General features: G+C 35.0%; 1 protein-coding gene across 1 annotated transcript in view; it reads left to right on the top strand.

The window, feature by feature from the left end:
- TMEM123 (transmembrane protein 123) overlaps positions 1–6,216 on the top strand; it is a 49,230-nt gene extending 43,014 nt beyond the window's left edge. The window contains exons 3-5 of the mRNA XM_077113134.1: positions 1,866–2,138; positions 2,597–2,750; positions 6,024–6,216. Coding sequence (XP_076969249.1) covers positions 1,866–2,138; positions 2,597–2,750; positions 6,024–6,048 — 452 coding nt within the window. The 3' untranslated portion in view covers positions 6,049–6,216. The remainder of the gene's footprint in view (positions 1–1,865; positions 2,139–2,596; positions 2,751–6,023) is intronic.
- The last annotated feature ends 6,784 nt before the right edge of the window (positions 6,217–13,000 follow it).

Consider the following 13,000-nt stretch of genomic DNA (forward strand, 5'->3'; position numbering starts at 1 on the left):
AAAAATGGAAGCAACCCAACTGTCCATCATCTGAAGAATGGCTAAACAAAATATGGTTTATATGTACATGATGGAATATTATTTCCATAGAAGAAGGAATGTAGTCCTGATGAATGCAGCAACATGGATGAACCTTGAGGACATTGAGTGAAATAAGCCAGATACAAAAGGACAAATACAGTTATCTCTTTAATATGATCTAATTATAGTTAGCAAAAAAAAAAAAAAAAACTCATAGAGATAAAATCTAAAATATAGGTTACCAGGAGATAGAATAAGAATAGAGAATGGGTCACTGCTGCTTAATTTGTCCCTAATTTTTAAAATTAGGTTGATTGTCAATGTTAGAGATGGATAGAGGTGAGGGTAGCACATGATTGTGAGTGTAGTTAACAGTGCTGAATCATGTGTGACTGTGGTTAAGATGGGAAATTTAGGGTCATCTGTGTCACTAGAAGGAAAGCTAGAGAATAAAACATGGGACTGTTTACCAGTGAACATTGTTGTAGATGATGACTGGGGTTAGTAGTAAATATAATACTGTTCTTTCATGAATAAAACAAAGATACATCACTATTATAATGTGTTAACTATAGGATGGTTTAAGGGGAAAAAAATACCTGCAAACTATGGACTGTAGTTAACAGTATAATATTTTAATGTTCTTTCATCTGTTTTAACAAAGGTCAAAGGTAGCCAAACCAATGCTAAGTGCTAATAATAAGAGGGCATAAAGGACGTGGTATTTTCCTTTTTGGAGTAATGAAAGTGTTCTAAACTTGATTGTGGTGATGAGCACACAACTCTGAATATACTGCAAGCATTGGGTTGTAAACTTTGGATGAGTTGTATGGTGTGTGAATATATTTCAATATAAATTGTTTTAAAAATGCAATGATAAACTGATGGTTTTTGACTCATAGTGTGTAAATATGTAATTTATGCCCACTACATAAAGGTGAGGGGTTGGAATGGGTATAGAAACATAATTTATGCATGCTATTGAAATTAAGTTGGTATCAAAGAAAACAATATTGTTTTTAGATTTATGGTGTTAAATTTAAGTCCCATGGTAATCACAAAGAAAATATGCAAATTTATAGAGATAGTAAGTAGAGCTAAAAGTTATAGTAGTTACCAGTGGTGTAGAGAAAGGGCAATGGGAGTTAATGCAAAATGAATGTAGGGTTTTTGTTGAGGATGAAGGGAATGTTTTAGTAATGGATCGTGACAAAGGTACTGCAGCATGTGAATGTGATTAATCCCACTGTGTATGGTTGGGAGAGGTTGAGATGGGAAGATTTGTGTCTTATGTTTCCACACTTTTTAAAAAAAGATAAACTAAAGAGATAATGATAATTAAATGCAACACATTATACTAGATGGGATCTAAAAATGGAAGAAAAAGTTCAACATGTCATTGGGATAGAAAAAAAATTGGAGATATAGAATGTACACTTTATCAATGTAAATTCCTTCAATTTGATTGCTGTGCTTAAGGTGATTATATAGTGAATATTCTTGTTCACAGGAAATGTACATGGAGGTATTATGATGTGTGCAGCTTTCAAATGTTCAGAAAACAGAAAGATATGGCAAAGGTGGCAAAATGTTAAAATTGGTAGACCTGGATATTTGGGGGTTTAGGGGTACATATAGAGTTTGTATTATTTTTGCAATTCTCCTGTAAGTTTGAAATTATTTCAAAATTAAAAAACGAAAAACTTGATGCTCTATGTAATCATCCTTCATGCTGCTGTATTTGTTAGACCTCTTAATGTGTAGCCAGAAAATCACAATAAAGTGAAATCTTTATCAACTAACTTATAAGCTCCAAGTTTTAATGTTTCTTGACATTCTTGCAGGGCATGTCCTACAGTTGTCTTCCAACCATACACATGGAATTTCCAACAGCACTTTGAAACCATTAACAACTCCAGTTTCCTCAGTCTCAAGCAATGTTACAGAATCCACAGCAGCATCTAATGTGATAACAAGGTCCTCTACAAATACTTCCACCACCTTAAAGTCTGCACCCAATACGACAAGTATTTCACGAAGCACGGCCCAGATGTCAACATCCCCAGTGGCCACATCTCATAATAGTTCAGTGGCATCTGTTTCTTCATCAGTAACGAGTATGTATTACAATTGGCCTATTTTTCTTGTGCTGAAATAGTTGTTAAATGCTTTATTTAGGTCATCATTACATTTTGCAAAAATAAGTACAGAAATTTAGACAGTGATTTCCTGTTAAATAAATTAGTTGTGGAAATCAGGAAAAGAGTTAATTAACCTAGCATTCTTGTCCCTTTGAAAAATGAGTTTCCATTTAAACATGTCAAGACCGATCTTATAGCAACATGTATAGGGCCCATCTGTGAATAAATAATTCATTGTAATGGAATTTTATTTTACCTAGTTTGAAAATGCGTCATACCTTTAACTCTTTTTACCTCACTCTAGAAAAGAATTGAGTAGGTCGTGCCTAGATTCCCCTCACCCTCAATTAAGTGTTATACAGAAATTCAGTTTTAGTTTATTACAATCTTAAAAAACAACAACACTAAACCAGTTTGTTTTTGTTTTCTTTTAGTCACAGTGCCTGTTAATTCTAAGGAAAATAAAGGATCAAAATTTGATATTGGCAGCTTTGTCGGTGGTATTGTATTAACTCTGGGAGTTTTGTCTATTCTTTACATTGGATGTAAAACATATTATTCAAGAAGAGGCATTCGGTATAGAACCATGTAAGTTTTGATCAGCCAGGGCTTTTTACTGTTTATTTCTACATTTCTTTAATTTAAATATCATGAGGAAATAGTAGAGTCTGGTCACTGTTCATTTCAAGGACGAATAATTCATAAATTTATGAGTTATATTCCATTACTCCTCTATGCTCAAATATAAGCTTGTGCTTATAATTATTTGGAAATGAAAATGTATATATGTCCCTATAAAAACTTGGTATTTTATTAGTGTCATACACTTTATACCAGAGACCCAAGTTTAGCCAACTCTTCATTTGCTTACATCTTTAATATTAAGACATAGATCACTTCTTATCAGGCTGCTGACCTAGTAGATCCTGTGACTGTTGGTGGCAATAAAAATATATCTTTGGTAGAAATGTAGTTTTTGCTTTCCATGGTACAGAAAATAAATATTTCATATAGCCTTGTTTTTGCTGATATTTTACTATATTAAATGAATTTATATGAATAATATACAATCGAGCCTCATCATTTGCCAATTTGTCTACTCATCAAGACTTATTTGTAATCCCAAAATCAGTATTTGCACTTACTCACAAACATGTACAGGGTGGTGAAAAATTTAAGTCACCTGACACACATTTCCAGCTGAGTTTGAAGAAGGCAATGCTCTGCCTTGTTTCAGCTCTCATACTGTAAACAAGTGTACTTTGCATGATATACTTAGTACCATGTGGGGGTTTTTTGCATTTTTTGCTTTTCGTCGGGTGATTTCTCTGTTTAATGTGACCCTCAAACATATGCCTTACGGAAAATGTGTGTTAGGTAAGCTTTGTTCATGTATATGTTATAGTGCTGTTCTCCGTGAGTTCACCATGAATTCACCGTTAATGAATAGACACTTTATTCAGTGAGCCCCACTTATCTGCCCCTCTGCCACCACCACCACCACCATCGTTGTGTTGTATGATTAAACTTGCCTAAATTTATGTTCCAAGGCTTGTATAAATGTTCTAAAACATTCTAAAGCAGTGCTGATTTCTGGATGGGTTTAGATGGGAGCAGTCTTTAAAAGCCTGGAAAACAAAGAACTTCCTAGGAAATCTTTTTACAAATTTGAAGAAGCAATGGATATAAGGTGTTTTTAAAAAGAGACACATAAGACAAGCTTTTGTATTGATTGGTTGATTAAATTTTGTAACTAGAGGCTCTCAGACACCTAACCCTATATTTCCTCTAGGGGCACTTGGTTCAGTATTCACTAATTCAGTGTTCTGAGACTTTATGGAACATACCTACCACTAGAATTGACTGTATTATTTTATCTGTAGTAAAACTACGTTTTTTAGACATGCTTTATCAACAATCTCCAATCAGCAATGTTCACCATATGTGTAGCTCTGTAGGTCTTAGAGTTTTTTAACATATTGGTCCAACAAAGTCCTTCAGGTTTTTGTCAAAAATTTGTGTCTTAATGTACAAGGGCCAATTCATTCATTTTAGATATCCTTCTTAGGAACTAAGAAAACTTAATGTCTGTTTTAGGAACTGTACATAGTACTGTTTAAGTATTGATTGATCCTGGTTTGTTTTTGTTTATCTAAGTTATGCCTCATGAATACACAACCACTTTCCAAAATTTGTTCTCTGGGTTAACAGTTGTCATATGTATATGTGGGTCCCATACAGAGAGTTCCACATCAGAAATGTTTGGGAAGTGCTGGATTGAGCAAAGTGAAATAAAGTATGTTACTTTACTGTAGGGGAATATAAGTAGAAAAATTTCTCAAATTTTTTATTCAAATATTTTGAGTGAATACTTGCTCCCCCCCCCCCCTTTTTTTTCAGGTTATATCTCTTGGGACTAGTATTGTGTGAAACACATTTTGGAAAATATTGGTATAGATTATTTGTTTGAGGGTGTCTTCCCTCCCCTGCCTCCCCATAACCACAAATAATTATTTTTATTACTTAGCAAACACAGAGCTTCATGTCAGACACTATTCTAGGTGTCTTCCTTTTTTGACACTGGATATGATTCAATACATATAAAAAGAACAACTCTGACTTGTTACATTAAACAGTTACTAATTTATAAGTATTAAATAAGAACATGCAAAGGACCTGAGGTATTCACTTGACTCTCTGAGCCTCAGTGAGCAGAGTTGCATTGCCTGGCTGGGGGTTGCCATCAGGATCCAATAGGCTTGGAGTTGGGCACCAGGGCTGTGATACTGAGGCTGTACTTACCTGAGGGGTTATTAGCACTTCTGGGAGGAGACAGAAGGAACTTGGGCTTTTTGGAGACATGCTTTCTACTATGTTGCTGGGATCTGCTGTCTTTTTCTCAAGTGTCTTTTTTGCTCCCTCCTAGAGTAATAAACACAGTGAACATTTATTGGGCATTTATGTGTGCCAGGCCCTATATTAAGTGGGTTACATGTTAGCAAACCTAGAATTCTCCAGTCTGCCCTAGAAATAGGTAGTGTTAATCAACACCATATTATGGATGAAGAAATTGAGGTTCAGAGAGGCCAAGTGGCTCTAGCTTGTCCATTATACAGAAAAGATTCAAATCCAGGTCTTTATAAATGCCAGAGCCCAGGCTCTCAACAACCCTTCCATCTCGATTGCAGATCCTAAAATTTCTGATCTTTCAAAGACTTGGCTGCTGTTAATGTATCATTAAACCGATTAAAAGTTTAGCCCCTCGTTATTGTATGGAGAGATAGTAGAGTGAAATGGTTAAGAGATGGTGCTTGGGGCAAACAGACTTAGTTTTGAGTCCTAGTTCTGCATTTGACTAGTAGAGTGCCTTCTCATGGCATATAAAGTGAGGCAGCCTAGTGTGTAGTGGTCACAAGCTTGGGTTCTGGAGAAAAGAGTGGAGACATGTGCACAGCTTCTGACTGCACGATGAGATAATGAAAGTTCCTTTGGCATAGCATTACTGTGATGATTAAATGTGATATGGATATAAAGTCTTTAGCATAACGCCTGGCATGTAGTAAATGCCCAAGAAATGGTTTGGGGGGTGGTTTTAAGAAGATTATAATTATAATAGGTAACTAGTGAAAAATCACACAGTCACTAAGAGGCAGAGTGGGTATTTGATGACAGCCTGTTTGAATCCCTTAACCACTGTAGTGTACCAAATACTTTTACTTAAGAGACTGCCCAGAAAAATAATAGTTTTGACTGTGAATCTTAAAATTGTTCTATAGTCACTTTATTGACAAATATGAACATATAAGTAGTCTTGATATTAATATAAAATGTGAAATAATTGTAACCTTTGATGTATTACAGCGATGAACATGATGCCATCATTTAAGGAAATCCAAGGACCAAGGAAAGAAGAAACTGATGCAGCTCTATCAATTAGTTTTGGCTTATCAGTTTAAAAAATACTCTTTTCTTGAAAATAGTATAAACAGGCCATGCATATAGCATACAATGTATTATGCAAATGTTCTTCATGATTACTAAAGTTAAAAAAGTTTTGGTTTGTGTTTTGTTGGTTTTTTTTTATGAATATTTGGAGCTTATAAACAGTTAATGTAGTGGTTATATCCACTTTTAGCAAATACATAGTAAGACAAGCAGGTCCTCTCCCAGTGATTGGAAGACATCATCACTGAAGGGCAGGATGCCATCTGGGCATGTAAAAAAGGAGCTTGCACAGCACTCAGAATTTTGAGTGTCTTTGTTGCTCACACAGAGAACTCTAGTGCTTGTCAGAGCTGGATTTATCTTAATTACTAATGCTATACAGCAGAAATTATACAATTAAGTAAATCTAGGTCCTAACCATAATGTTAGTTTAGTTGTCTCTTCAGAAAGCATCAACACTTATATGCTTCAAGTATAGTAGTTGGTTTAGAAACATAATACACACCAAAAAATATCTTCAGATAAAACTAGAAACATTATCTGAGCTCAAAACTGTTAGAAATCCATTGGAGCATGTATTTTTAATAATAACTTCTTTTGAGCTTTCAATGGTAGTTGATATAAAATTCTCTTGAGCTTTTCTGTGTATAATTTCAGTAAGTTGCAATGTTTAACATGATTGTGTTTTAAAGAGTTAGTTGTTGGTGTTATATAATCTTTGCATTATAGGGAGAAGTTGTAGAAGTAGATTATGTGCTACTGTGAGAATACTGTCACCACTGGAAGTTGCTTTTTATGTCATTTTCACTTAATTTTAATTTTTAGGGAATATTTTTAAGAGCTGTAGAGCTGCTTTCAATATTTAAAAATGTCTAATGGAATGTAAACACAGCTACTTTAAAAAAAATCCTTTATATGATTTCCAAAACAATGTTTAGAATTCCATATAATCAAAACCATAGACTAATGCTGTGTTTATCAAGCCAGGGATTGGGGGTTCCCCCAAGGATACTAAAACTGTAAGATGAAAATGCTGCATTTTCATGCCATATCAATTTTTCTGAAAAGATTTGGGGAAAAGACCTTTTTATATTAAAACAAACATATATTTTGGAATGAATTATTTTGAAGTTATAAAACAAATTTTTAAAATAACGAAATTTCCTGTTTACTTATTTGGGTGTTTCCCCAGTCCACTCCTGTTTGTCAGTACTGCTGAAGAGGAGGTACTTCGAGATGCATTGTTAATGGGGGGGGGGGGGGGGGGAGCACAGTATTGTAAGGACAGCAGTATTAGCAATGTAGTTTGGACTATTTTCAGTTTATATACCAGTACTCAAAACTCAGGGTCAGGGTTTGGCAAAAGAGGTATTTAGTCATACTATAACTACTAAGATAGTATTCTTGTCTTACATGGCCAGAGTAAATCACACCAATATCTGACAGTTCAAATATCAGTTATGATGTCCTATTGAACATATGTCTACATTTAATAAAAATAAAATATAACTTGTGATCAGCTTTTGGTTAATAGAGAATGCCAGATATCAAGAATCTTGTACATTATGACCATGGTGATAAATATGGATGATAAAAATTATCTAAAATATGGATGTGATAGCACATGCAGTGTCAAGGAAATTTTATGAAATACATGTGTCTAAAATAATTTGAAAAGAGATGGGGATTGATACGTGATTTGTTTATTACTAACTTTGCCCTAAATTTAGGTTACTCAACTACTGCTTCCATTTCTTTACAAAATACAGTTAAGGTATACTTTATACTAATGGGGGCCTTTTAAATTTTACTTCTTTTGTCTCCCACAGTCTTGATATTTCAGTACTTCAAGTCAGTCAGAACTTTGTGGATAGGCCTGAAGTTTTTCTTGAATATTTGTTTCTTTTTAGCACTTTGAAGATACAAAACCACTTTTTATGTACTAAATGTCATTATTTGCCTTGAAAATAGTTTATTCTGCTTTGGGTTTGAAATTATTTTAGTTACTTTTCTCTGTATATAAGTGATAGAATTTGTTCATTTTAAATGCTAGTACTTTTTATCAGTGTAGTCAGGTTTTCTTAAGTTTTTTTTGCAAAGGTAATGGTGATGCAAAGCAATATTTTGCTTTAGGACACATTTCCTAAATGTAGATTTATCTTCTTAATTATGTTTACTTAAATTATGTTCAAATGTATTTACATTCCTTAAGAATGTGTATCTATTTGAATATAAAAGCAACCCACCTGTATGTCTAAATATCAGGCAAAAGCCAATGTAGGGTTTTAAAGTTTCCTTGGACAACCTGTAAGATTAATAATTCAAACATAAATATAAGAGTTAACAGTACATAACAGTGACACTTTTTGTATTTTTCAGAAAAAAAATTTAAGCAAATTCCTGTTACTTTTTTTTTCTTTTTGTTATAGTGGCCAGCTTTTGGCATTTCATTGTTACTGAGATCTATTTTTAGAATAAAATTTTGTTCTCCATCTAACAGTTTCAAATGTGTGGTTTTACATCATTTCATTAAACTTGAACAGCAATCAACAGACTAGAAGAAGCCCCAAATAAAAAGGCAGGTTACTGGTTGCAGCTAAACTGATAATATAAAGCAGTGATATTCCAGACTAGTAGCATCAATGTCACTGGGAACTTTATTAGAAATGCAAATTCTTGGACTATATCCCAGACCTACCTAACTAGGGGTACAGCTCAATAATCAGTGTTTTAACAGGTCCTCCAGGACTATATATGTCTGATGTACACCAAAATTTGAGAACCAATGTCTAAAGGAATTTCATTTGAAACTACGACGGACAAAATTTTAAATATAAAAAAATCTATCATTCCGTAGAGAAATTAGCTGAAGATGTTTTAACATATGGTATTTCTATTTTGTCTTTTCACAACTGGACATACTTTAACCATACCTGAGAATGACAGGTGTTGTAATAAAGTAACCTAGATTAAAGGGTGCACTCCAGGAAATCCCTTATATAATTAAATGCAGCTGAGCCACAGTGGCTGCGTGGCAGAGTTCTCGCCTGCCATGCTGGAGACCCCGGTTCAATTCTCAGTGCCTGCCCATGTTTTAAAAAAAAAAAACCTTACGTTTCAGCTAAGATTTTTTAAAAATTAAAGTATCTTACATGTACCAGAAAAAAAAAAACTACATAAATTAGAAGTAATCAAAAAGGGAACAGACCTCTCTAATCCCTATTAAAGTCAAAATCTAGAACATCACCAGCACTCCAGAAGCCCTCCTTAGACCCCTCCCTTCTCCCAAAAGGTAATGACGACTTGATTTCTAACATCGTTTCAGTTTGCTAAAGCTATTGAAATGCAATATAGCAGAAATGGGGATTTTTTAAACTTACAGCTTACAGTTCTTGGGCCATGAAAGTGTCCAGCACAAGGGATCAACAGGACAATGTTCTGAACTCTGAAGACAGGTTGCCAGCATCTGGGGCACATCTCTCATATGACAGGGCCCATGGCAACGTCCACTGGCCCTTCTCTCCTAGGGTTCATTGCTTTCGGCTTCTGGCCTCTGGCTCCCTCTCTCAGCTTCTCTGGTCTTCTCTGAGTTTCTCTTAATTTCATCTCAACTTCTCTGAGCTCTCTGGGCTTTTTCTGTGTGTCCCTTATCCTCTTGTTATAAAAGACTCCAGTAAAGAGATTAAGACCCATCTTGAATGGGATGGGTCACATCACAATTAACCTAGTCAAAAGGTCCCACCCCCTCTCTCTCCAGCCAACACAACAAGCAAACTCACCACCCTCCCCTTGTCTACCTGGGACATGACTCCCAGGGTGTGGGCCTGGCAACGTGGGACAGAAATCCTAGAATGAGCTGAGACTCAGCATCAAGGGATTGAGAAAAACCCTAGAATGAGCTGAGACTCAGCATCAAGGGATTTGGAAAAACCTTAGAATGAGCTGAGACTCAGCATCAAGGGATTTGGAAAAACCTTAGAATGAGCTGAGACTCAGCATCAAGGGATTGAGAAAAACCTTAGAATGAGCTGAGACTCAGCATCAAGGGATTGAGAAAACCTATTCGACCAAAAGGGGGAAGAGTGAAATGAGACAAAGTGTCGATGGCTGAGAGATTCCAAACAGAGTCGAGAGGTTATCCTGGAGGTTATTCTTAGGCATAAAGTAGATATCACCTTAGGTTAGTCAAGATGTAATGGAGAGGCTGGAGGGAACTGCCTGGAAATGGAGAGCTGTGTTCCAATAGCCATGTTTCTTGAAGATGATTCTATAATGATATAGCTTGCACGTGACTGTGTGATTGTGAAAATCTTGTGTCTGATGCTCCTTTTATCTACCTTGTCAACAGACGCATAGAACATATGGAATAAAAGTAAATAATATGGGGAACAACTGTTTAAATAAATTTAGTTTGAAATGCTAGTGATCAATGAAAGAGGGGTAAGGGGTATGGTATGCATACATTTTTTTTTCTTTTTTCGTTTTATATCTTTTTCTGAATAGATGCAAATGTTTCAAGAAATCATGATGATGAATATGCAGCTATGTGATGATGTGAATTACTGATTATATATATAGAACGGAATGATCAAAATAGGAATGTTTGCATTTGCTAGGTGTTTTTTGGTATTTAAAAAAATAAAATTAAAAAATTTAGAAAAAAGTTCCCACCCACAATAGGTCTGCAACCACAAGAATTGATTAAAAGAACATGGCCTTTTCTGGAGTATATGACAACTTCAAACTACCACAGATTAAAATTGCCTGCTTTCAAACTATATGCATAACAAAACCATGCTTCTTTTGTGCCTGGGTCCTTTCACTTAAGTTTGTAAGATTCAGCCATGTAGTCTTTGATTTATTTTCATTGCTATACAGTATTCCATTATGAACACATTGGTTTCTGTATTGCACATCTGGGATTCCAACATTTGGTTATTACAAATAATGCCAATGTGAACTATTCTTTGTGCATGCCCTTTGGTGCAAATTTGCAAGCATTTCTTTATGGTATATATTTAGGACTGGAATTTCTGAACCATAGGGTTTATGCCTATATGGAGCTTAGCAGAATATGCTAAACTGTGTTTCCAAATGATTAATTCGATTACACCCCCACTGGTGGTCTGAGAGTTCCGGTTCCATATCCTTGCCAGCACTTGTTTGTCACTCTTGAATTTGTCCTTCTGGTAATTGCGTATTGGTATTCCATTGTGGTTTTTCTTTGCATTTCCCTCATAATTAATGAGACAAAATATTTTTTCATATACTCATTGACCTTCGGTGGCTATATTCTTTTAAAATGCTTGTTCAAGTCTCTTGCCTATTTTTCTAACAGGTTTTCTCTCTGTCTTGTTGATATATCATGGATAAAAATCCATTGTCTGTTATATAGTGTATAAATATATTTCTCCCACTTTATAGCTTAATTACTTTTTCTCTTTAATATGTCTTCTCTGCATTTTTTCTATGATTGCCTTAGTCCGTGTATTTGCTTTTTCTTAACAGTAATAACAATATATAATCTCCAAAGTGATACTCTTGCCTCTACTCTTAAATGTCTTGATTCACATGGCTGCCCATGTTATCTCATTATGACTTTGCTGCTTTAAACATATTGATGATTGCAAAAATATTTCTCCATCTGGTTCTTTATCACTACTTTGTCTCATCTTTCAGCACACTCCCATCCATAATCATCCTTTATTCTATCCATTTAAACTATTTACAAAACTCTAAAAATAATTTCTTGGGAGACTATTCTTCATCTCCTGCATTTCTACACATGTGAATGAGGCACTAACTGCTCTTTGCCTGGGACTGATTTCAAGAATAATCGATGAGCACCTTGGGAGATAGAGTTGGTATGTCCCTCTGGAGCAAACAGAAGGTTGCCTACAGCTCTAGAAAACAGAGACAGAGACTCCCTCTTAGGATAAAATATAGGCATGGTCACTGTCCATTATAAAGCTTAATGTTCCCTAAGATCAAAGTCTTCCCTGGAATGCAGCCCACTGTGCTGCAGATGGCATCAGACCCACTTATCCTGTGCGAATTGGGGCTTAGAAATAATGGCAAGAAGATACTGATGCTCTTAACATTGTTGTGAGTAATCAACTGGTCCTTTTCTGACTCAGGAGTCTCCTGTCTTCTACAAACATCTCTGAAACTATGGTAGGCTAACTTGTCAGCTTGCATGCAGGGTAAAAATCTCATATCCTTCACAGTTCTTGATGATAGTCTCAATTTTAAATATAATCATGAGCTGTTTTCTGTTTTCAGTGTCTTCTGTCATCTCATTATCTTTGGAAGCTTAATCACTTTAATCTACAGGAAAATTTTTGTTCTATGCAAGGAATGGATTCTGTAAATGAAAAAACATGGCATATACAAACTACATTTTCACTGAGTATGTATCCAGCAAAAAGTTTTTCATTATGTCCCTTGTAATTCTTTCAAATGAAATGTTTGTTATTCTTAATCCTTGCAAGTTTTGTTTTTGGGAATAGAGAAACAGCAACATCCCAATAAATTTTACATACCAAAAAAAATGATAAATACAAATATTTTATGTCATCTACTCTGCCTTTGCATGGTCTTACAGATTCATTAGTGGGTTTGTAGTAAAGTACAAATCACAACTTAATAGACAAGTTTAGATATAACTAGTTAATAACCTCACTGAAATCTGAAGAGGAAAATGCTTTTCCTTCCACCTAAGAGGGAGAGATGGCCTTTCTGCCCAAAGGTGTTGAGAGACCCTGCCCATTTTTATTAATAAAATATTTATCGTTACTTTTAAAACTTTTCTTAAAAACCAATGGGGGCGCAAAGGCTAATAGTGAACATAGATGTTCTTATGGACAGTCTCACTGTAGATACCACTATAAGCC

This window comes from Tamandua tetradactyla, chromosome 8 (genome assembly GCF_023851605.1).
Source record: "Tamandua tetradactyla isolate mTamTet1 chromosome 8, mTamTet1.pri, whole genome shotgun sequence".
Classification (NCBI taxonomy): domain Eukaryota; kingdom Metazoa; phylum Chordata; class Mammalia; order Pilosa; family Myrmecophagidae; genus Tamandua; species Tamandua tetradactyla.